This window comes from Megalops cyprinoides, chromosome 2 (assembly GCF_013368585.1).
Source record: "Megalops cyprinoides isolate fMegCyp1 chromosome 2, fMegCyp1.pri, whole genome shotgun sequence".
NCBI lineage: Eukaryota > Metazoa > Chordata > Actinopteri > Elopiformes > Megalopidae > Megalops > Megalops cyprinoides.
In genome coordinates, this window is record NC_050584.1 from 20,266,349 (window position 1) to 20,292,233 (window position 25,885).

At 41.0% G+C, this 25,885-nt stretch overlaps 1 protein-coding gene across 1 annotated transcript in view; it reads left to right on the forward strand.

Moving 5' to 3' along the window:
• The window catches only part of LOC118773090 (plexin domain-containing protein 2-like), a 110,015-nt gene that overhangs the window by 69,603 nt on the left and 14,527 nt on the right, over window positions 1-25,885 (forward strand). Inside the window, exons 5-11 of the mRNA XM_036521844.1 lie at window positions 2,648-2,770; window positions 5,249-5,367; window positions 6,722-6,821; window positions 15,721-15,816; window positions 16,132-16,213; window positions 21,971-22,031; window positions 23,665-23,821. Coding sequence (XP_036377737.1) covers window positions 2,648-2,770; window positions 5,249-5,367; window positions 6,722-6,821; window positions 15,721-15,816; window positions 16,132-16,213; window positions 21,971-22,031; window positions 23,665-23,821 — 738 coding nt within the window. The remainder of the gene's footprint in view (window positions 1-2,647; window positions 2,771-5,248; window positions 5,368-6,721; window positions 6,822-15,720; window positions 15,817-16,131; window positions 16,214-21,970; window positions 22,032-23,664; window positions 23,822-25,885) is intronic.

Sequence of the window (25,885 nt, forward strand, 5' to 3'; positions counted from 1 at the left end):
TTCAGCACCGCTCCTTGCATCTTGGCTTTGTCCTGTAGCGAGCACCTAGTGAATGCAGGAGATCCACACCCCCCATTCCTTTCCCTGCATTACCTTCTTCCTCTTTTCTGTTCCACCTTTCCATAGATGTTGTTCGGGTGGGCTTAAGAGAACGTGTTCAGGAGTATAACACCACCTTTGTCAAACCATTTGACTGCTCAAGAGTCTCAAGAGTCTGTTTGCCTGGGAAAGTTGACGCTGAAATGGCTGCCATGTGCAGGCTGTGTGATGAACAAAGGAGGGTTCAAGGAGGGAATAGTGGTCATGTAACTAATTGTTTCCTGTCGGTTCCTTTAGGATCCTCTCCTCATTAAAAAGCATTATGTCATGGTACAACATGTTCCGTGTGCCTGTGTGTGTGTGTTTTTTTTTTGTGTGTGTGTGTGTGTGTGTGTGAAAGGCCAAACATGGTTATGTTACCTCGGGGCAACATTATACAGTAGAGGGAAATAACATAGTTGATAGTTCACCTCACCATTGATTTCCCTTCGTCTGAAAAATCTGGAAATTAAGCAAATGCTTGGTGCTTCTGTTTCATTTGACTTCATCAATAACCAAGCCAACTGGTACATAAAGTCTAAAAAAACACCATGTGTTTCCATGCTAGTTTGTTGTGATTAACACATCTCTGTTCAGATGTGTATTAAGATGTGCATTTGTAATTGACACATGAATTGCATGTAAGACAACGCAGAGAACTTCCCTGATGTTTCACTAGTAGGGAAATGGCCCTGATTTAGCTTCTCCTACCAGTGCTTTCAGGCCTTTGTGCTTCTCTCATTAGCAGGCTCCATTTTCACATTCTGTTAAATCTGAATTAGCCAATCCCTACCCTTCCACTGGCTTTCTGGCTCATTGTGTAGCTGGTAATGATGAACTTTTAAAAGAGGAGGACAGGTGACAGGGGGGAAGTTCAGCTGGTTTGAGTGGCAGTGACTTACTTCCTTGTCAGTTTAACCCTGGATCAGTGACCCCCTTTAGACAGTGGTGTGTTTTTTCAACCTTTCACCTCTGTGGCTCCACAGAGGGGATTTCTGACCATCTTTGTTCTTTATGGGTGGATTGCTGCTACACAGCAAGCCAGAGGTCACAGGCAAAAATCCCGTTGTCTTTGGCCACCTGAAACACACAAAAAAATGCTGACTTTCAGAGCATGCTGTTACAAATGAAAACATGTTCCTTTAACTGGAAGAGTACTCAGCCACCGAACTCGGTCAATAATGTTCCAATTATTTGTTTTATATGAGCATTATCTTGCAGTGGGTCACATTGAAGGTAAAAAACACTTAAGTCTCCGTCTGTGACAGAATGATGTTTAATTATCTTCCATGCAGAGCAGCGCCTGTTTGCAAGGTAAATCATTCTCTGATCCTGCGGTCTCCCTGTGTGATGTGGCCTGACAGAAAGCTAATATGAATTAATGAGGGTGTAAATCTCGGGGGACACATGCAACCACAGCATGGGAGGATCAATGCAGTGCGCTCACCTAGCCCTGAACGCGGGGTCTGTTCCGCTTCAGGGATTCTCACCAGTCCCCTGCAATTTGCCTCCTCCAAAACTTCAGCCGAGGACATGGATTTACCAGCGCTAATAATACCTGTGGACAATTCCCACAATCCCTCTCTCCACTGCTTGACGCTTCATGAAAAGCCATTCGGTAAACACCGCTCAATGGTTGTTCAAAACAAAAAACAATGCACATCTAATCTGAGCTATGGATTCAAATGGAATCGACTGTTTGATTGTGAGAAAGCCATAAAATTTTCTGTCATTTTCATTTGTCACAGAGAGTGTGTGTGAATCAAGTGACCCCCACAAGATTAATTTCTTTCACATAGCAGGCGGTTGCAATTGTAGGTAATTGCTGGGTAGAAAAAGATTTGTCCCAGTTGTGGTTTTATAAGCTACAAAAAAAATCAACTCCTGAATAATAGGCTACTGAATATCACTCCAAGTAGGAAATTCACAACTCTGTAAATTGCTCTCCTTTGTTAGGGACTCCTTTGTAGTGCAAATGGTACACAAATGCCTCTGATGAGCTTCGTTAAAAAGCTCATAATGATATCATATTGTCAAAATGAACCGTGATTATACAGAAAAGAATACAAAATAAATACAGAAATTTAGTTTCCTTGTTGACTTCCTGTTGTCAATTGATAACTTCCCTGTACAATTGCATAAATATGTATGATTTTGCCATTTCATAAGATGAATGGTAGGATTGTGCAACATCAGCTTTTCCATTTTGAAAGATTTATGTGTATATATTATAATTCAAAAAAAGTTAATTAGATAATTAATGACCATCAATTACTTTAATGCAGTCTGCCACTTCAGGGCAATCTGCCAGCAGGCATCTGCTGTTGGGAATAATGAAGGGATCTTGAAACCAAGGGGGTGGTAAAAGCTTGTTACTCCTATTAAGTACGAAGGTGGCATTTCATCTGAGTCTCCAGCCACCAACCAGCTGCCATTAGTTACCTTAACAACACACACATCTCAAATCTGAATGTGCGTATGAGATAAATTGTTAATGTAATGTCTGAATGGAAATCTCCCCAATTGCCCCATCAGTTGAGCCGCTGTCTCGCCTCTGTGTTTCCCACAGGGTTCATCTACACTGGAGATGTGGTCCACAGGATGCTGACTGCCACTCAGTACATCGCCCCCCTGATGGCCAACTTTGACCCCAGCGTCTCTAGGAATTCCACCGTTATTTACTTTGACAATGGTAAGAGCCAGAGCTTTGCAACAGCAAAGTGTTATTTCACTAACTTTTTTTTGAATGCGAGAGCCTTTTTTTTTGTATGACCTTCAGCCTTGCATGTACAGTGGGTTTCGTGCTGTGAAAGAGCCTGTTGTCTGTTTGGTTAAATTGGTGTGGACACAGTGCAGATTAATGATAGGAAGAAGGGACCAGTGTGTGACCATCTGTGAGCGGATCTCTGACCTCTCCAGCACAGTGATGCAGCAATGGCATGTAGAGATGGCAGGCAGGTGATCAATATCTGCAGGGGTTGCATCTGTCAATTGCTTGTCAGCGCCGCTTGTGTAGTTCACCACTGTCCTGTGCATGTTCAATTAAACCTTGATTTGTCATTGTTGCATAAAGGCTTTAGACAAATTATGCTGATGGTGCATGGCTCATATCTGGACACATTTTAACGATTTTGTTTGACTTCTAAAGGTCACTGAACACATCTCACAGACCATGTCAGTCAGTATATAGCAGGGAAATTAATTTATTAATATTAGGAAATTAATATAGTAATAAATGTGTGCTTGCCCTTCTTGTGAATCACATATATGAGACATGGTTATGGTTCTTTCTGTAATGTCACACCAATGTCAGGAAAGTCCCGTGTAAGTGTGAGCTCAGAGGAGTTTTTGAACAAGATACGCCTTTGTAACTCACATTATTTGTGTATGAGTATTCATGGTTTAATAAAAAAGAGAAATAATTAGAGAGAATTAGATATCGATATGGGGACTGCTCATGTGAACCACCATGCATTCGTGACTTAGAGCTTTAACCAAGGAGGCCAGGGATGAGAGTAGTTCTGTTCTCTGTGCTATGATTTCTTATTAGCATGCAGGTTCTCACCGCCATGAAGTCCCACTTTAATGGATGATAATAATTTGAATTTATGTGACACCTTTCAACCCCTGTGCAACTGTGATTTTGTTCCAGCGTGATCACACGTCACTTGAGGTGGAGGGGCAAAGGTTTATTTAGCCACTTTTTCATGCAGCTACTGACCATTTAATAAGCCGGTAGGTTGATTAAATGGCCAGATTGAGACATCAGATCAGGAATGTGGCCAAAATACTGGAGAACACCCCTACTCTTCGACACAGGTGGCATAGTATCTTTTATCAGCGAGTCGGAACCTTGGTTTAACGTCTCATCCAAAATACATAATGTTGTTGATGAGTATTTCCTAAATGCTTTTCAAGACCCCTTTTGCAATAATTTTAAACTGGGCGTAACTGGCCTTTGCGGTTGGTTCTCAATAATTCTATACTCTTTGTTATTTTTACGCCGCAGTCTTATTCTCATGGCCTTTGAACTGTGTTCACAGAGAACATTGGTTTGGTCCTTTCCAAAATGCATTAATCTAGTGAAGCAAAAAATGAGGTCAGCCCATGAACTCATTCTCAACTAACAGCAGTATTTTTAGAAGAGGAAGCCCTTAGCTGACACTGCCCTGCTTGGAATGGATGATTTCTCTGTGAACCCAGTGCGTTTTAAGCAGGCTTCCAGATTTTAATTTAATCTTACCTTTGTGCTGTTGGGGTCGCAGAAGAGTCATCTCAGATATGTAAACAGGGGGATCCATGTGGCAGCATTCAGAAAATGTAAGAGTGTAAGAATGAATATGGACGTCAGTCATGTCCTCTCCCTTGTTCGTTTCAGGAAGCATTATGATCAGTGGTATTATGACTTTTCACCTTTCCTCATGGTTGATATCTCTTTATGGGTCAGTTTTATGACTGGGCCTGTGATGTACCTTATGTCATCTTGCGCACCATCCAGAACACTCCTGGAGGGCAAATGTAGAGCTTCTCCATCTTTTATGTCACAGCAGAGCAATTTACATTTAAGTTTCGAGCCGTGAAGCACAGCGACTTCTGTTTATTTTAACCTTTGATATAGTTAACTCCTCTGGCCTTACAATGTAAGAAGTTAAGAACATACTATATATTACATCAAAAGTCTTTTCAAATGACGTATGATTCAATCTGAGACATTTATTTCATTTGCTGTTATTTTAGACCCAGTGGATGTTTTGGTACTTGTTGACCAGTAAATGATGTAGTTATGACCATAACCATGATCCTGGAGAGATCTTTATGGCATGTCTCCTGCTCCTACAGTCAGGATGTATGCCTTTGAGCATATACAGAAGTATGAACCAGACCTAAACCAAATGAAAATTTGACAGTTAAGTTGCACCATGAGCCAGATATCAATGCAGTGCCAGCACCCTGTGGGAATATTTCAGAGATCCATGAGTGTTCTGATTGATCTGTCTCCCCATTTGTTCAGCACTGCTGCGGTGCTGTCAGTGGGAAACAGTGGGAATATTGCAGAGAACCACGAGATGTTTGTTTGTTAGGCTTTGCGTATGGTGGTACTGGTGGGATCAGTGAGAATATTTCAGAAATGCAAGAGATGTTCTGATTGGTCTATATGTCTGTATGTTAGGCACTGCTCTAGTGGTCCAGTGGGATCACGTTCACCTGCAGGACAGTTATGACCTGGGGAGCTTCACCTTCCAGGCCACCCTGCACAGTGATGGAAGGATTGTCTTCGCCTACAAAGAGGTACACCGACCCTTTCCTTCACTCTTCCTTCTATTCCCATCTTTCTCAGACACTAATATTCCTTTGCTTTTGCTTCTTATCAATCTCACTCTTGTTTTTTTTTTTGTTTATGGGGTGTTTTGATATCTGAAAATGTTACTCCCCTGTAGTATCTCAGGGTTTACTGTGAAAATATTACCTAATCCCCCCATACTGGTTCCATATGTTAGATCCAGTTTCACTTAAACATCCATTGCAGGTTTAGGATTTCTGCAACATACCTACATGTGAGATAAATTATACTTTTTAGGTCATTTGTGTATGCCTTTTTAAAAAAATATGCCTGCAATGCAACGACAGACGTATGGAACAACACTAAAACGAGTTGATGGTCAAAACAGGAAAAAAAAGCTCAGTTCATGGAATTTAGCAGTGAGAATATGAAGAATATGAAAAGCAAACATTAAAGCATAACTATCAAGCTCATTAAATCACATTGTGCTATTCATTACAATTATGATAATCAAAATAGGAGCAACAAAGAGCTTTTAAACATGAAGTACATGTGATAAAAATACAAGATTGTGTTTTTTTTTTCCTTAAAAAGTTCCATATGATTCCTCCTCCATTAAAATGTTAAGATGCAGGCCTTGTGTTGTTGTAATCCCAGCACATGTATGCAATGAAAATGATTCCTATGTATCTATCTTACAGCTATTAGTTTTTACAACCTTTCTGACATGTTCAGCATACTTTTGTACCCCTCTGCCTCTCCCCTTATTGTTTTTATGCATTCTTTTCTGTTATCTTGCATCTCCTCTACAAAAATGCTTACAAGTACATTAAGTGTTTTAATGCTTGAATCCAATTGAATATTTATTCATTCACTTCATTACAGCATATAAGACTGTAAGATTTGTATTCTACTTCTAATTCTTTAACAGATAGCGAAAATAGATGATGCACTTGTTCTAACAGGTTCAGGTGAAATTGCAGCACTCAGTATTTCTCTTTACTCAAACAGCACCTAAACAAGCAAACTTTTTTTACATCATGCTGCACTCTATTCTGTTTAAATTATTCTTTTTATAATATGCCTACTACATCAGTCTCCTTGTTGTTTATGTCAACCCTATACAAGATACTAGGTATTAAAGCCATAACACAGTTGCATTCACCATACTTCCTGGCTCAAGCATAGAACAGCATGGGTTCTTCCTGGTTGACAACTGGGCTTCCATTCAAATGTTTCTTTTTTTTCTGACCAGCTTTCCCATTTCCACTCTCTTGTTCAGTAAGAGTCTGTCCTCCTTTTTAGAATGACAAAACCATATTCAAGTGAAATCTGTTGATTGATGTCCCTCTCCTATTTTAGATTCCTATTTTGGTGACTGAGATCAGCTCAGTCAATCACCCTGTCAAGGTGGGACTCTCGGACGCTTTTGTGGTCGTTCACAGGATCCAGCAGATACCCAGTAAGTGGCAGCTCAATCTCACCCCGAAATGAATACGCCTCCACATTTACAAAAGCGCAGCAGTTTGCCACTGTTTCTGCCTCCATCCATACATCCATAATAAAAAGCAAATGGGATTATTTTTGCTCTGTCAAGGCCTTGCAGATCACTGGCTTTTCTAGTGTTTGTGTGACCTTTCCAGAGTATACCTGTGTCAGTCTTGCAAGATCAACACCACGCACAGGCGGACATCCAGATTCCTGCTGTAGTTTGATGTCAAGGCACCTCACACACACACACACACACACACACAGACTCAGTCTGACTGCCCTACTTCAATCAAAGTCATTCCTCAGAGTCTTTATCTGGGATTGAGATCATTAAAATGCCACATTTCTCCCGAAAAACCATCTCCAATTTTTGAGGCACATTCAGAATTTGGTGCCAGGCAACATTTGGTTTGGCGTGCGGGCTCTTCCAGTGGAAGCCTATTGAATTAAACGTCCCCTCAGCTAAGAGGATAAACTCAGAATCTTTAGTCAATCATAAATTACACTTTCGGAGACATTAGAGTTGGCTAAAATAATAAGTTGTCAGCGGTGATATATTCAACCAGTTAATCATTTGTGTGGATTGTATGTTCCCAGAATGAGACTTTGAAGATTCCACCCACAACACCTAACATTTTTTGAGGGGGTGTGTGTTTCCTTTGAAAGTGTTCCACTGAACACAAAGTCTTTGCCTTGAATTATTTATTGCAACCTCAGAGGTTTCAAACAGGCAGCTATAAAGGTCTCTCTCCTTGTGCTTGTTGAAAAGTGTATCACCTGGTCTTTGTATTTAGCTGATGCGAAACTTGTAGTCATCTGTTTTGACTCTGTTTTGACTGTTTTGAGAAAAATGTGTATTGCCAGATGCATTGAGGAAACGACAACTCTTGAAAAATCAGCAAATCAGCAGAAAATGCAGACAGTCTGAATACTTAACATCTGTGAGCCAATTTGCAAAGAAGGAAAACATTTTGAGGAAAGTAAGACAGCATAGCATCGTAACTGAGTCAGTCAGTGTGAATGACTGTTTGGGGCCAATAAAAACGTGTACTTTCTGTCCCATACACAGAAGTGGAGAATTTGACAGCAGGCCGCAGTTTTCTTTGGGTGTCTCCCATACTGTGGTTCATGAATGCATGTGCTGACCTGAGAGATGGTATCTTTGACCATTAACTGTTAAATATTTAATGTTTAAATATGACACATCATATATAAATGTATTAGAATGTATATATTTAGTGATAAATTATAAAAAATATAAGCTGGGTCACTATTTTAACATGGTCAGGTATCTCCAAAAATATTCAACTGTTGCATTAAAATATGGGGTCTAAATTTTGAATTTATACAGTATGCGTCTCTTTCGTTTACTGTAAGTACAGAAACAAAGGACCTACTTTTATCGAATTGCATATCCCTCCACTTGCATTAGTACTCGTAAGCTCCTTGCAGCTGGAGTACAATGCTAGAGAACGTCAGCAGGGCGCTCTCTGGGACGCCTACTGCTCGTTGGAAGGCTTGTTAATAGGTGTTCTTTGATGCCTCTGTAACATTTGCCCAGCGGGATGAAACTGAACTCTCCTGGTTTCAACCGTTGAAAAAATAAACATCTTTAGGGAGGTGCGGGAGGCAGCCAAGTGGTGTCTGAGCTTTAAAGATGAAAGATCACACCCAGGGCTGTACATTTTAAACTCCCCTGAGACCAGTTGTAATGCTGCGGGCGGTCTCAGAATCCCTTTTGCTGTGTAAGCTTTTTAAGAAACGAAAATGTTTGGAGTTTATTTGCAGGTCTCCTAGAGGGAAGTAAGAGAAGTTTGATATTCAACCTCATTTGCTGCATTTGAATAACTACTGCGTGCTTTTGAGACAGATATGTTCAAAAGGCAAGCAGACAAGTATTATTTGGAAGGGCATCTTATTGTTACTTAAATAATCCATCTCGCCACAAATTGCAAATAGTATTACTGCTGCTTTGATCAGGATTAATTCATGTTTGACTACTCCAAATGAAATCAAATGGGTTTATCCACAAAGTCATTAAATTACTGTACCCAAAAATTGATTCATTCTCTTACATCTGTCGCTATTGTTCTTACTCTTAACTCAACTCAAGTCAACTTGTAGTTCACCTACAAGACATATGTGTAGAAAAAAGAAAAAAGTACCCATCTTGTGAAATAAATGACAAATTGTCTGTGGGTAGAGATATTTTTCATTAGTAAAAAGTAATGAAATCTGTAGTGTTTCATATCGTATGAGAAGCATCATACAGCTGTGATAATCCCACAGATTAGAGAACCTTCATCTCTGCAGTCAAAGCGCAGAATTTGCATCCTTGTATATTTGCTGCTGCTGTCAGTGGCTGCGGTTTGAGATGCACTGAACTTGTCATATCTGCAGCTCTTTACCACAGATATGATATAGCACTGGGCCAAAAATGAGTTTCTGCTCAACTGTTGTGTAGATATACATCTGCTCATAAATATCCTCTCAAATGTGTCCTTACTTCCAGACCTAATAATCGAAGTGCAGAGTGTAGCAAATGTATAAAATTATATTTTGGTCTGCACACTGGATATTATAGTGTCGTTTCAACCCAGGCATATTTACACAGTGTACATTATTCAGAAATATTTGTATAGTGTACTATTAAGCATCTTTAAGAAAGAACATTTTTTTGCATAGAAGTAGCACACTATGTAAAAGGTGCTGGGTGAAACATTCATTTAGTAACAATGAATCTAATCTTGCAAATTTTGGAAATGCAAATGTGGTATTTGGGGAGGGAGCAAAAGTTCAATGTACGAAATCACTGAAGTGCTTTGAATGCAAACGTGCAAGATTGTTTTCAAAGCACTTTGGAAAAGAATACTTAAAATATATTGAGAACATCTGTCCACTTTGTGGTGTGTAAATTGTTATGAACAGTGTAGGCCTTGAGAGGAAGTTTTGAGAGTAGTTCCCAAGAGAAAGTGGATCTATTGATTTCTGTGCATTCCTGATTCTAGACAGTGGAAGCCACCCATGTCCCGTGACCAGCAGGTAAAATAAATCCTATTGCACTTTCAGTCACAGTCACCAAACCCCTATTCCCCATAAGGCAGTGCAGACACTATTCCACAGTCAGAACCTCTTTCTTGTGCTGAATTCTATGTCAGATACTATTAGGGCTGCCCCCTAATAGTCGACCAAACCGTTAGTCGATGAGAAGAGTCTTAGTCGACCAAGTTCTCATTGGTCGGTTAATTGGAGAAGGAAAAAAAAAACTCTCTAACTCCATTTTGGAGCTGTGCCTTGCTGGTGTTGCAGGTTCATAAGCACAGTTATACTGTGTTGAAATAAATGAACAAAATGTTCAGTCTCCTTGCTGGTTGTTCCGACACATTCAGAATCATTACCGCTTTTCCTGTTAGCATTGTCGTTAACAGGCGGCTCGCTTCGTTCGTGCGCTTGTAAAATTTATATTTTAAAGGCTTATTATTACGGTTTTGTATTTCTTTGTAATGCAGCACAGTGTTAACTATGTTACTTATAACATTCTTTCTCAGCCCTGGAACTCAAACCATTTTCTGATTCCCCAAAAATATATATATTTAAATAATTAAATTAATATCATAAATGTGCGACAGCTAGTCGATTAATGGCTTGAACTAACGACTACTAGTCGACTAGGAAAATCTTTGGTCGGGGGCAGCCCTAGATACTATACATGGTTACTGTCCACAGTTATAAGACTAAAATATTGCCCAAGCTGATAGTCCAAAGAGGTAGTTAAGTCAATAAGGGCTAATGGTTTCCTCAGACTCTGGTGTGAAATTACTGTAGGCAGCGCACAATGAAGTAGTTTACTGCAGCAGAGTACCTCTGTCAGGAGAAAAAGATGGAAATAAACTACTAGAATATCAAGAGACTGTTCAAGTATACAGCAGAAGCCCACTAGCAAAGATTTGTAACACCGTGCAGACAAGTATGATAATTAGCAGGTCGGTTAGTTAGCCTATTGAGCCTCTTATTTAAAATGTGCTTAAATTTACTCTCCCAGCACTAGCGGGATGCCAGAGAGGCTCATTCATTATTCTGACAATGTTAGCAAATCAACCTGGCTGTTTTAAAGCCCCTCTTTAATAAGATTTCTGAAGTGGATATGTTCAGTTACTAATGCACTGCCAAATCCAGAGAACTGCAAGCATGTCAAAATATAGAAAAAGGTGACATCCAGTACGTTAATTATTTATATATTGTTTATGGTGAATAGCTGTTGCTTGGATCAAGCAATACATGAAATTAGATGACATTTTGCAGAATATTTATGTCAGATCTCCAGATGATGGCACGAAAATATCAAAGTGATATAGTGGGTAATGGTGAGTATTCATTTCCCCTAGGCAATGAAATCCGTGCTTCAGTGCTGACTCACTACATTAATTAATAAGATGATATTGAGGTATTGTGGTTATGATCTTTATTTGCAAAGTCAGGTGAAAGGTGACAGACTGGTGAGGTATGTGTTTTTTTTCAGAAATGATTCACATGATAATTTAACAAATAATGGAACACAGTATGCTTTTATAAAGGCTTGCAAATGACACATAAATATCACAACACCCAGAGAAACTGTGGTTTAAAAAGTAGGTGTGTTCCATAAGGTCACTTTGTCATCAGGCATTACATTACCAGAGATATACATAACATAACTTATGTAGGGATGTGGTCCAGAAAACAGGTCATAAGCAAAATTTCCTCAACTACTCAAGAAATAACATAACAAAATGTGCCTTGAGCATGAAATTTATTTAACAAACGTATACTGAACGTACCTTTCGGAGTTCCAGATTCCACAGGGAGCTAGTGCTGTTAAATGCTTTTAATGGTGCACTTTTGACATCATGGTACATTGCTTGTGAGACTGGGTGTGTGAATATGCCTTCTGTGCATTAGAGAAGGCCTCAACATCATCATCAGACTTTATTCAGCATTCACAAAAGTATGTGCACATTTGGAACAAAAGGATCTCTTTTATGGATCAGCCTTTTGAAGACACCTGGAGATCACGTGACAAGAATGAGCTGTTCTAGTGTCTGTGAAGGTTTTCACTGTGTCCCTGTCCAAGGTATCAATGTCTTTGTATTGGCAGTGTATTTTTCTCCCTTTTAAGTAACCGTCCAACAGCATATTTATTTTAGAAATGTGTTTTACATTTGTATCTAATTACTCTGCTGGCTGATTTTGCCCATTTAGCAAAATTGATGACATGCTTTATAAATTCCCGTAATTTGGGTTGTGTCAATACAGGAAAGTATGAATTACACCTGATTGCAAGTTGTTTGGGCTTTGGTAAAACCAGGCTTTAATTGCTTTGAGTTATAACTTCCCATCTGCCATCAGTGAAGTACAGCATCTTTGCCTCATTGTTGATTGCCTCTATTGCCATGAGCATCTCAGCTTCTCCATCAGAAGCATAATAGTCCAGCATAGGGATTGGAAGTTAATCACCTCCAGACACAGACATCTGTATTTTCTGCTTGAACTCAAATGTTGTATCTTAGATGGCCAGGCCGTGTCAGTCAGAGTGTTTCATGCATCAGGCACCTATACAGCCAATCAAACCCTCATGTGTCTGTCCCTGATCAGAAAGGGTTAACCCTTGCTTTGTGTGGAGAATGTTCTCTTGTGGTAGATGGGTCTAGGGGCTCACCGTGGTAAAAAGGGCAGTGTGATCAGTTATATCCCTTGTCTTACTCTGTGTAAACGGTGGAGCTCCACATCATCCTTGCTGAGCCGATTCTCTCCGTGTGCATTTCTGTGGGCATTTAGCATTTTTATTACTGCAACACAAAGACAAATCCAGTATGCAGACATGCCACAACCCAGCTTTCGCCAAGCTTCCACAGACTATTTTTAGATATGTCATTTTTCTCTCTGAAACGTCGATCAATTCAAACTCCATTTGTTTGCCCTTGGCTGGCTTAAAACGCTGCCGTTTTCTCTGCCTCGCCATTCGGGTTGCTGACAGACACACTCGGTTCCCCTTTGAGTGTTCCATTTCAGCCCGGTAACGTGGTAGATGATTCTCTGGTGTTGCTCGGATCATCAGGTTCCAGGCCTAAATTAGCTGCAAATGGAAAGACTGGTACAAGCCGCAGCTGTAATTTTGTTAAATCTATGAGAGTAAAGACATTAGACGAGCACATTATAAGAGAGAATTGTTTGGATCTCTAGCATCTGGGCCTGTAGCTGTGAGCATTTCGCATAGGCCAAACACACAGGTTATCATCATCATTATAAAACAACCTACCAAATGAGAATTGAGTGGTATTGATTTCAGAGTCACCACCATAGACACCCCTCCCCACATTGCCAGCTCGCGTCATTAGCGACTGTGACATCCCCATCCCTCTCAAGGCCGGAGCGAAAAAGGGCTCGTCTGGGGAACGGGGGACAGCCGGAGGGTGGCATGCGATGAGGGGGTCTGATCACGCCTGCGAGAGGAAGGGGTGACGAGGGAATGACATGTGGAGCGGCGTCACTCAGCGTGCAGGGACCATCAGTCTGTGCTGGCAGGGGAGAGCGGGAAGAGGCATATCTCTCCGTTAGGAGTCCTGACAGCTGCTAACGACGGCCCGCTCCTGCTTCATGCCTCATATGTGCCGCCACACGACGGTCTCATAAATCCATCGTAATTACGAGAAATGGGCCTCTCTGTTATACTTTTGAAGCACACGGTGCATCCTTGTTCCTAAATGCCATCTATGGCATGCATTTTTCCCAAGAGTGAGCTGCTTTAGAACCAAATTAGAATCGGAACCAAAGCAAATTTTAAGTATCTTTTTTTCATTGCTTATCGGTATATTAATATATACAGTAATAAGTAGCAAGATATTTAGCGGGGCTTTATTTTATGGTTACTTGATTATTTTTGCAGGAGTACATCAAGGATAGATACTGATACTGAGAACGTATTTAAGTGGTTCATTTGTATATGTGGGCGAGGGCTGTGTGTATTTAATCTCCTGCAGTTTGGCCTGTTCAAAGCGCCTCCTTTCCAATTTCTTCTGTTTTGCTTCGAGCCGAGCAGCCGTAGCAGGAGCTGTGGCTCATCTGAACTAAATTAAAATACCCTCCACATCAAGCTGTGCAGTGCACTGTGCCTGAGTGTTCATTACACCCCTGAGCACACAGTTACTGTAGCATCCTTTAACATAAAGCATTAAGATGCTTCGTAAGGACGTACAGACCAGGGTTTCCGCTAGAATTTTTTCTTGCCGGTCTGGTGTCCAGAAAGAATTTATTTTACAGGACAAATTTGAACCTTACCGGTCACGTTTCAATAACAGTCAATGTTACAAACGCAAATATAATATACACCTAGGTTGACAAAAGAATGACAACGACCTCAAATCAGTTTGACTACTTAATAAACAGTAACGATTGAGCAAAACCTCAGCATTAGCTGGTAAAATGTAGGCTATTACGAAACATCTGCTGCCGACTTGAAATCAAACGTGTCCAATGTATCTTTGCAGCTTGCTATGCGCATAAGCCGTGTCACTCCAGACAACTTTGCAGCCCCGTCTTAATTCGATTCTGCAGAGGGAAGCCCCTCTCTGCTGGCACGCTTGACACAGGCAGAACACAGGCAATTTTAGCCAGTGTAGCCCAGTCAGGGTACAGCTCGCTGAACTCATAAATAAGCAATCGTTATAGCTACGTTTTGTATGAGCATTATTACCGGGCATTTTGACTGGCGAGTTTTTAATTTATCGGTTTTTTATAAATTTTACCAGGCAAAAACCAGTAATTGCTGGATAGCGGAAACCCTCATACAGACAAGTACAGATATCTGAGGTTACACTGTGACACGACGGGCTGTACACACAACCTTTTACAGTCACTTTAGCCACAGCTAGACAAAAATGTTAAAGACATTATTGAGGAATACAGCAGCTCCATCTACTCTGTTTCAAAACGTGTGGTATGCACATTAGATGACATTCTTATGTTATTTCCATTTTTCAGGTGTAACAGTTCTAGTCAGTGAGACAATGAGACAACAATGAGAATGAGCAGTTGGGCTTTTGACAAAATACAATAAAAATTGATTACATATAAATATAGTTAATGTAAGAAGTGACATATGGACATGAAAAAATAAATATATTTTAAATAATTATGTTATAATACTTTTAATAACTATATTCAGTATACCACATCTGTATAAAAAGTCACTGTAGAAACAAGAGTGTAAAAACAGTCACATGGAATGTGGGAAAGCTCTTGGGGTACTCTATATCAGGTATTTCAAAGCAATTTGCAAAACGATCTTGTAAATTTGTTGAACTCCAGAGGTTAGAACAAGAAGTAGAACAGCCCTCTAAATTAGATTTAAAGGAGTTCATTTTACCATCTTTATACTGGAGAGGTTAGATGCTGTGACTGCAATATCACCAGGCAATTTGAAGGAGAATTGAAAAATGTGGCCATATTTCTTTTTATATGTGACTTTGGGGGGGCATGGACTGTAAAACTTTGGGCATTACAGCATTCCGTCTCTGATTAACCATAAAGGAAATCAAATTCTCCATATTACTGCACGTAATGTCTGCTATTTAAGTCAGGCCTCTCAACAGTGACTAATTGATGGTAAGAAAATACTGTCCAGTGTTAAGAGAGAAACTTGCCGGCCCAGCTCTTGCTGGCTGTGCCAAGACTTCTATTGGATTTAAAGGAGTAAAAATAAGTGCCCCCCTTCTGTCCTGGATCCACCGGTCCCCCGCTTTCCTTCTGGGACCATTTGTCCTACTTTCAGTATTCAGAGCGAAATTCATGATGTGTTATTCTCCCCCCCCCATCCCCCCTTTTTCCACTACCAGATGTTCGGAGGAGAACGATCTACGAGTACCATCGCGTGGAGCTTCTGAAAACCAGAATCACCAACTCCACAGCAGTGGAAATGATTCCCCTTCCCAGTAAGCTAGCAGCTTTAAGAGTGTTGCACAGCAACAAGGGCGACCCTTAATTAATGGGATTTACAGAAATTATTCAGTACAATGAAGCTGATCAATTCCTGCAATGTTGATGTTTACCTATTGGCATGGTATAAGCCTCATCAAAGTGACACTTTTTTCATGATTAGTTGTGATACCTTAATATTTACCATTTAGCATTTGTCCATTGGGTGGTGAGATTTGAGGTACACGCCTTGTAAGCTTGAGTGTCAACACTTCTTTCTGTTTCTCTATGCTGAGTGTCAAACTCTTTTCCCACCTTTTTTTCCTTCCCAGCGTGCCTCCAGTTTACTAGCTGTGGCCCCTGCATTGCATCTCAGATTGGCTTCAACTGCAGCTGGTGCCACAGGCTGCAGAGGTAAGGGTCCCTCCTCTACACTCATCCTGATAAACCTGTACAAAATTCCACCTGGCATTTATTAACAAAGGCCTAAACTGCAGGCGTTCCCAGGGAGAGTGCCATATCTGTTCAAAGCCCCGCCAAGGGAGGAAGCGAACGGTCAGTCAGGCGGCATGTGTCTTTGAGCTGCACATAATCAGACCACCTTGAAGGAGGGTTCGGTGCAGCTTCACCTTCAGGTCCCCTTCCACACTGCTGTTCCCACGGATAGAAATTTGTGCTGCCGTCAGTCTTTTCCAGCGAAAGACGCCTGAGTGCTTTTGTTTTGCCACTAGTGTTACTGCACTGGATCTGGGGTCTGACCAGTGCTGGGCTGTTTTAACACCTGGCTTTGCTCGAAGTGTGGCCTGCCCGTTGATCCGCACAGGATTCCCAGCGGCTCCCGTTGCCCATCCCAAAAGCAGAGCTGGTGCCGGACGTTTATTTTCGGTCCTGTGCAAAACAAACAAAAGAGCAGATGAAAGAGAGGAAGGAGTTCCTACTCATGTATTTAAGCAACCAGTGATCCAGCACACAGGAGCAGTTCTCTTTTTCTCTCTGTCTCTCTCTCTCTCTCTCTCTCTCTCTCCCTCTCCTTTGAGTGTTACAGAAACTTGCTTCACAGATGAGAGAATTTCCTTGTCTCTGGTCCAAAGCATTCATGTTCAGCTTCGGGAGAGGCCCATAATTTTTTGGGTTTACATTGCTGGAATAAATAAATCATAAGACTAAGCATATATGAGTTGCGTTCTCATCTGCCTGTCTTACCTTTCAAGCCATCAGCTGTCAAGTCCACAGAGATTTTTGGCTTGAGTTCAAGAGTGCTGTGTCTTACTGTTGCCTTGCTCTGTAGTTATAGTAGTTACTATGTATACTGTATATAGCTTGGGCTTCTTCTGTTTTTTATGTCCTTCAGTGTTTTGAGTGGTTTGGTCATGAATTTTTAAATCACCTTAATATTGTTTTCAGCTGATTGTGTATTCTGTCAGTGGTAACGTGAGTTGGAAGCAATTTGTTGCAGATGTGAAGAATGTAGAAGTAGAAGTTATTCTAGGACTCTGTGTGCATTGCCATTATTGTGTCAGGAATGGCCACATTCATAACTTCATTTTACAAATACACAATTTATCTGTCCAGTTGAGCAGCGGTAAATGTTTATTGCACCTATAGTACCTTATTACAGCTTCACTTGAAAATAGAAATTTATGTGGTCTAAACAATCCATTAAAATGCATTACATTAGTGCCATTTAATCTGGAGTTAATGAGACACAACCAAATTTCCATGAATGCTCCTAATTAGCAGTTCTTTTTCAGCTTCAGGAAGGTGAAGACTCGAATCCCTGCTCTTCCAAGCGCATATTGTGTAAACCATCCAGTTTCTTCACAGGATGCACGCAAGCTGTGTTGTCTGAATAGAACAATTAAAAATGAGGTTTGTAAAGTGACCCAGAGCCGCCCCCCCCCCCCCCCCTCCCCCCCGAGGACCGAGTCTGGCCGACGACTGCTTGTGCTCTTATTTGAGGCAAATTTTCTGTGGGGTTGTTTATTACAAGCACACAGCTGTTGTGCATCACAGAGAAATTAGTGCAGTCAGATCAGAGATCAAAGATGGAATCTCCAACAGCTAATCACTGCAGACAATGAGCAGCAAAGGGGTGTGAGTGGTGGGTGGGGGAGAAATGCACGGTGCTCCAGTTCTGCTGTTTTTTTTTTTTTTTTTATTCTGCTTGTTCATTTAGCCAGTAACCTTATCTAGGCCAATTCAGAATGCACTGACTGCAACAAAATAAATATTTCAAGACATCAAGTACAAATAAAACACATTAAATTAATATGCAAAGAACTAATTACAGTTTTGATTAAAAAGCAAGCCTATGAAGAATGTCTACAAGGGAAACAATGCTTTATTGTCATGAAAATGTTCATGTTGGATAGCGTAAACCATAGAAGGAATAGGGAAATGCACAGATTCTTGATTTGTGATGCTTTATGAAGATTGTACAAACACTGCAGCCCCTTGAAAGGATGTAAGCAAGGCTGGGTCTTGTTTAGGGCTCACATGGGGCGAAATCCAAGTAAAATGTGTGGGTTTGTTTTCTTTTTGGAAGAGAAAGCCTCTCCGGTGGTCTTGCAGCACTCTGGGGCTATCTGTAGTGTTGGTGTTTAAATCTACCCAGTCTGCCCAAGTCCAGTCACACAGCCATCCAGGCTTGTATGGTGAGGACTATAAAACATCAGCTACACATGCTCCTGTTTTATTCACCTACACATAAGCCTAGATTCAGTCAATATTTGTTCTTAATTTTGACAGATAAATGCAGGCATTTTTTTCAGTTCAAGTACAATTCTTTTCATCGGTTATGGTGAGTGCTGGACTCATTGTGCTGTGAAAGTAGAACTTGTGTTTAATGGTGAGTCAAAATTATGGATAAATGTTTACTTGAATCCAGGTCATACCATCAAACTAAAAAGAGTGCTGCAGATGTCAGTTTTCATATTATCTGACCTTAAGGTAGGCTAACACACCTTGACAAACAGTTCTATCAGTGTCTCCTCATTTTTCACTATGGACCATTGTATTTAGGGAAGGAGAGGTCTTTTTACTTTTCTTTTGTTGCGTGTGAGTACAGAATGAGACTGTTTATATTAACTGTAGCACAGCTGGCTTTAGTGGACTGATATCATCTAAGGCACATTTGAACTTATTTAACATTAGTTTGCAGTCAGCACTGTTGGGACCTTGTTAATGCTGCAGTTGAGCTGAGCCGCTCTGCATCAGGAGCTCTGTGGGAGCTCATTGCTTAAGGAAATGGCAGCAACAGGAAGCAGACTGGTGACCCCTTTGACAATGTGTCTCTTGCCAGCATTCCTTACACCCTCATATGATATCGTTGCAATCTTGATATTCCTGTCTATGCATAGAAATCGCCTACATATCTGTGTCAGAAGCATTATTGTCCCCCGTAATTCATGTGCTATGGAGCTGGCCAAAGCTCCATACATAAAACACACAAAAGGAGAGGCCACACCAAAAAAATCTAATAACTTCTGATAACTAAAAGTCACAACAAAACAGTACCAGCCTCGAACACTGGTACAGCTAATCCAACGGCTGAAAAAGTGTGACTCCTCACTCAAGTCACGCACTTGTATTTGATTAGCCTTTGATTAGGTAGGTAGGGTTCGTTACCACCAAAAGCTGGCCTGATACAGTTAGACACACCCACAATTACAGACGGTGACAACTGACTGATTTGCTGTGTAGTTGACTGAATGACCTCAAGTATGGAATGGAAAACAAGGGTGCTTAAGACTATAAATACACAATTAACAGTTTGAACTACAATTACTATTTCATCCATCTTTTTGGGGACATGTGAAGGGCCTCCTTCACAGTATGTGTTACCTTTTATTTCCCCAGCATGCGTTCTTCTGTCTGATAACATGCAAGAGAAGGATGCAGCCATGGATAGAAGCCTCTGAGGCTGGTTACAGCCTGTTAGTGACTGAGCGGGATAAATCAGGAAGGCGGCATTGGTGCTGTGCATGGAGGTCCTGAACATCCTGCATTCACTGAGGGGCTGAGGTTACCTAGTTTGTACAGCCAATCAAAATGAAATTCACTTCACACAGTCAGATGTTTTACCTATTCGCTCTGTGGTCTCTTGCTTAATGCGGCTTTGTAGTCCTGCACAGTTTGGACCCAAAATGAAAATGAAATCTTGACAAAACACATGGATATACAGACTTTAGCCCCCCCTATCCAAACTTCAAAGGGGACAGAATAAAGAAAATCCATATGGATCAGAAGGATGAATTTCATATTGAGTCTCCCCAGCTGTGTGGTAGGATGCATACTAGCCTAGGGAAGGGGTTTTTTTCTCTTAAATCTAGAGCAATGCAGAAGCCAGTTTTAGGCTGTGTGTGTTTTACACTGCAGTGCATATCAAGCACTCTGGCATATCATAAGAAAAGAGGAGCTGTCTGTCCCATGTGAATCTATTCATACTGAAATCAGGTGAGACAGTTCATTTGTTTTCAGCACCTGAGAAAGCCACATATGGCAGGTATTGGGGGAAATATAGTGGAAAATCTTGCGGGGATTTGGTGGGGCTGCCTTGTCAGTGGAATATATCAGGAGTGTTGCCACAGAAAGGACCTAGAGCAAGTGCTGATAGGACAGGGGTAAACACAATTGGATGGTTCAGACTGAGCAGCTGAATGTGAATCAGTGCTGGGAACATTAGAATACCAGAGAGGGACCTGAGAAGCTAATAATTGACTATGCTTCGCTTTTTTTCCCTCTCACTATTACACAGCCTCACGACTCTGCCAATACACAGGAATCATTAATTACCCAATTGACACTCACAGGCATCTCAGTATAGAGTGGTGCATCAGAGCTCTGTGGCCTGACACTGGTTGAGATTTCATACAGCGCCTGGAATTTGTTTACCACCTGTATCTCAACCGTCGAGGTCCGGCATCACTTTCACTGACCCCAATAAATCATTTTGGAAGGCAGAAGAATTTGAAATAGGAGCGGGCTGGCTGAGGAGTAGATTAGCAATGCAAGGCATTTGTCTCTGCACATTTTTGCCGTCTGTTTTTGGAAATTGGTCTGATCGAGTCCCATATACTAAGAGGAAACCACAGCGGCGTTGTGGATAATGAGCATCGACGTTCCTCCAGTTCATTCGCTTTCGGAAAAGGGAGACTGCAGTGAAACAGAATTTGCTAAACTTGGATTGTCAAGGCCATCAGATGAGATTTCAACTGGGGTCCTAAGCATCCCATGGCATCTCAAACTGACAGAATGACTTCACCATAATATAGCTTCTCATCAATGCACATTACTCGACAAGAAATTCCAGCACTTTCTCAGTGACAGTCCTTTTGAAAGCAGACTGATGAGACCTATGCATGAATATTTTTGGTTGTGTCAGGAATGTCACACTGAGATCAATATTGAACTCAACTAGGTTTTATGGAAACCGATTCTTCATATTTTCTGATATAATTAGAGAAGTTATAATTATAACCAACAAACGGGCTCCTGCAGGGTCCAAAGAGAGAGCTCAGGACATCTGAGGCTTTGCCGAGGGGTCAGCACTTACACAGAGAGTGATTATGAGCTGTGAAATGGGGAAAGTTGCCCTCAATCAAAGGAAGTTTTCTGAATTTATTAAAGTCACAGAGCAGAGTTGCATCACACAGCTACAGTATGTCCCCAGGGGAGCTTGACCGAACAAACGTCATCCTTGGCAGTCCAAGCAGATTTTCATGAGTTGAAGTCCATGTAATGAATATTTACTGTTGCAAGACTGCATATCTTAACAGCTTGGTATCTTGGCCCCCTGAAATGCATATTCATTCCCAGGCAGCAGTGGCCATCTTTGAGTTAGGTGCGGTCTGCCGAAAGGGTGTCTCCTCCATATCAAGTCTCAGAGTTGGTTCGTAGCTCTTGAGAACAGCAGAGGGGTGCCAGGCTCACAAACCTTCTCATTTTTCTCTTAACCTTTCTTCATATTCTCAGAAGCAAGTGGCATTAAAAATTCAAACTTATTCTTGGTTATGGTGCAGAGACAAGGTCAGGCATATCTATAATGCAACCAGCTCTTGGTCTGATCTCCCTTTGTCTGTCCTGTAAGAGATTGCACATATTCTCTCTACTTTTGTTGTTTCATATTTGTTTTTGCTTTTTTTTTTTTTTCTTTTTTCTTTGGTGTTTCAGGTGCTCGAGTGGCTTTGACCGCCATCGCCAGGACTGGGTGGATAACAGCTGTCCTGATGAGGTGGAGATATGCATTTCATTACATCTTATAGTAAGATAAGACACAGAAACAGTGCTGGAGGTTACTGCAGTCATTACATCTTATATTAAGATAATAAATGGTAAGATTATTGGAGGTTATAGAAGTGATTACATCTTATATTAAGATAAGACATACAGTACAGGAGGTTATAGCAGCCATTGTAGCAGTGACAGTGATATGTGAAAAAATATTTATGGGACAGGCCTAAGAGCTGAATTGGGGTCTTGTCCAAAAGGGTCAACAATATACCATCCCCTGAAAAAAAGGGGCCCACAGAACCAGGCAAGTATTGCAATGGCATTTATATGTACGCTTATTCATTTGGGAGACGCTTTTATCCAGTAGTAGCAAACATTTTCAATGGAGAAGTATTTTTCAATGCTTGCATCTCTGTGTTAAGGATGAGAGAGGTTATGCGCTGCATCGTTGCTGGGCTGGTGTGATGCCCCACATCTGAAGAGCTGGTTCCACAGGCAGAGAGGAGCAAAGTTTTTGAGTGCAGAGGCCCAGTTGGGGTTTGTGTGGCTGCCGCTGATGATGAATGGCCTTGTCTCTAGCCAGACTGCAATGCTTAAGCTCAGTGCACACATAGCAAGAGACTGGAGATCCAGTACTCTCGTGATCTCAGGAGAGTCTTCCATTGCACTCAGGCCCTCTGCTGGAATGCACGTCAACAGCCTTCAGCATTGATCTGAGCTGAACAAAACAGAAATAAGGCCATTTCCAGATGGCCAGGCTGTAAATGCCATTATGGTGCAATGCCAAGCTTGCTCGCTGTTTTTTGTACACCTTTTTTCATCATAACAAACAAAGCTTAGCTGAACAAAGGTGTTTTCGCATTTGTGTAAATGCACACAAGTGGCTGTACATTTACACCTTGTGCCGAAACACAACTCAAGTTCCGCATGGTCAGTAGGTGCATCATAGGAAATGCTCTGAGCAACAGTGCGCTCACAGTTTCAGTGACTGTCCCTGTGCCTCTGTGAAAAGAATCATTGATGTTGACATTGAAGTCCACACCTGGTGGAGCAATCTACTTAGATACTCTCACTTCTCAAACTATGTGGAAAAATGTACTGCCCAGTAGATATTTTAAACAATATATTAAAATCGAATGTCAAAAAGAATTTGTTTAAATCATACCATGTCATATTTAATCAACAAGGTACTCTAGGCTCATTATTAGAGAGATTGTTATTTGCAGCAAATACAGCTACAGCAGCAATATAAGTGCAACCTCATTAGTTGCTGTTGTCATGGAATGTGTTTAAACGTGTTTGTTTTCTGAAGTAGTGGCTTGGAAATAAATTGTGGCCACCAAAGGTTGAACAGAACATTAAATGAGCATAGGTTTGGCCGAGTGTGAGGTTATTTTTCAATAGCCTCATTTAGAGCAAAAGCTATATATTGACTCTGTAACTAATTAAGAATCAGAAATAAGGTTTGTTTATGTCTACTGCTGTTAATAAAAAATATTTCCGTCTTGCATGTTGTTCTTCTGTAATTAGAGGATGGGTCAAAGGTTTTATTCATACCTTCATCATACTGTACACTAAACGCATTCCGCTCCCACAATGAAAGTAAGATCAAGTCTTTGTGTGTGTCTTTTCAGACAAAGGACAAAACCTGTGACCTGGTAGTCAACACCACCCAGGTCTACTCTTACACAACACCGCCGACCCCCAGGACAACAGTTAGGAGCAGAACGACCACTGCCGAAAGCCTGGCCACCTCCACGTCCCACCTGCCCACCAGCATTCCAACAGAAGGTAGGTCTGAGTTAGAGGGACCATTGAATGTGTCCCCCTGGGCCTATGGCTGAGATGTCCTTATCCCAACCCAGGGCCTGCCCAAGGTGTGCCTTGACCCTTCTCGAGTCAGGTAGCCAACAGCAGGACACCCAGGAGTACAAATTGCCATCATAAGTTATGCTTTGCTTTTTTTATCCCAGTCAAGATTTTTATTAATTCTTTTCCCAGTATTATTTTAACATTATTAATAAATGAAAAAATTATCTGTAAGGGCTTTATTCTAGAACGAAACTTAGAGATGTACCCAAGAAATGTGCATTGAGAGAACTAATAGTTTAATTTGCAGGAAATGAAAGTGAAACAACACAAGCAGGAGCATGCAGGGAAGACAAATGGGCACAAGGAATCTATCTGGAATGAAGAATAAGCAGAGATTTACAGAGAGTACAGACGAGGAGCATCTGTGCTATCAAGTTTTTGAGTCTCTTCCCTTGGGGCATTAAAAAGTGTAGCTGAGAAATTATGAGAGTCAGTTGAATATGTTGAATGAAAAGTTTTTTCATTGATGAAGTGCTGGAATCGAAGGAGGGAGTGAAGCAATAAATTGTAGCATAATTATTATTGGCTTGCATTTCTATGCTTGCCTGCCTCCATCTCGTAATAGTAAAGCATTGTCAACTATGTATGTTATGAGGTTATAATGTTAAGGTTATGAGGTTCATCTTTCTGACAGATCAACTATAAAATATCCATGGCCGTCAAGAAGTAATCAATTGCCATTATGAATGTGTTCAGTCTATGCTAATTTAGCCTGTGTAAAACCTCCATGATATAATATTTGTCCATTTTTTCAGTCCGACTCGATGCGCGTAGACATTTGAAAGATGACATTTTATAATAATCTGTCATGTGCACAACAGTTCACACTCCTGAGAAATGAATCTTTGATTAAAAAGTCAGGAGAGCCGGCTCTTGTCTTGGCAAGTAAAATATGACTTCTCGTTAGCCCCAACATTGTTCAATAACAGGCACGCAATCTGCTGATTGAAACCAGATTTTATAGACTGGCATGTAGAATAGAATCTGTTGAGCTACCTGTGCCCAGCAGGCAAAGTTTACAAGCGACAGATAAGTGACCTTGTTTCATGGCTTTGAAGGTTGCACTTTGAAGGTCTGCTTACATGGCAGAGAGCTCTGACTCCTAGTGAACACACAGGCCTGTGTGTGTTGTCTGGCCCTTTGTAAACCCCCAACAATCATAATGCCTCTTATTTAATTGCTTTTTAGTGATGTGGAGTCATTTCCTTTCCTAATGCTCTGCCAACACGTTTACCCAGAGTGACACAGTGCATAGCTTACAATTCGTACTTTTTTACAGTTTATACGGTGGGGGCAAATCACTTACCTCTCCCAATGGTACAACGGTTCCCATCAGGGCATCTGTATCTATGCTGCACCACTCAGCCCCAAAGACTACCCACACAGTGTATATAGTCACTTTGTGCAGACCTCTAATGGAGTAATACACATTGACTGGCCCATGTCTTTAAGCTATAACACTATGTTCTTTTGATTTTTGTTGTTGTTTTCTGCTGTGGCATACGCTATTTCTAAAGGTAATCTTTGTAGAAATAAAACCAAAAGCTTGTATCAGATTTAGACATCCCTGAAGCTAGTTTACATTTTGAAATAATACATTTGGAAATAAATTTATGGCAAACGAGATACTTGGTAAGTTAGCTGATATTTTCGCGGGACAAGCTACAACGAAGTTCATTTGCTGTTCTGTGTGTTTGGGAGAGAAAATGCATCCATTCTGACCATGTATACCTCTAATTGTAAGAAAAAAACTCTTCATTGTTAGGCAGTTACCTAAGCCTTACCAGAAGATAACATGGCCTCGTTTCTGCTGTTTATGAATAGCTAAAAGAGAGCACACTTAATGGGGAGCGTTTTCCATCACTGTCGTAACTGGAACAACAATCAACTATTGACAAATGGTCCATAATGGCTGGGAGGAACACAGACCACAACACAATGTGCTAATGGATCTCCAGTCATCAAATGTGCCTATTCTCATGA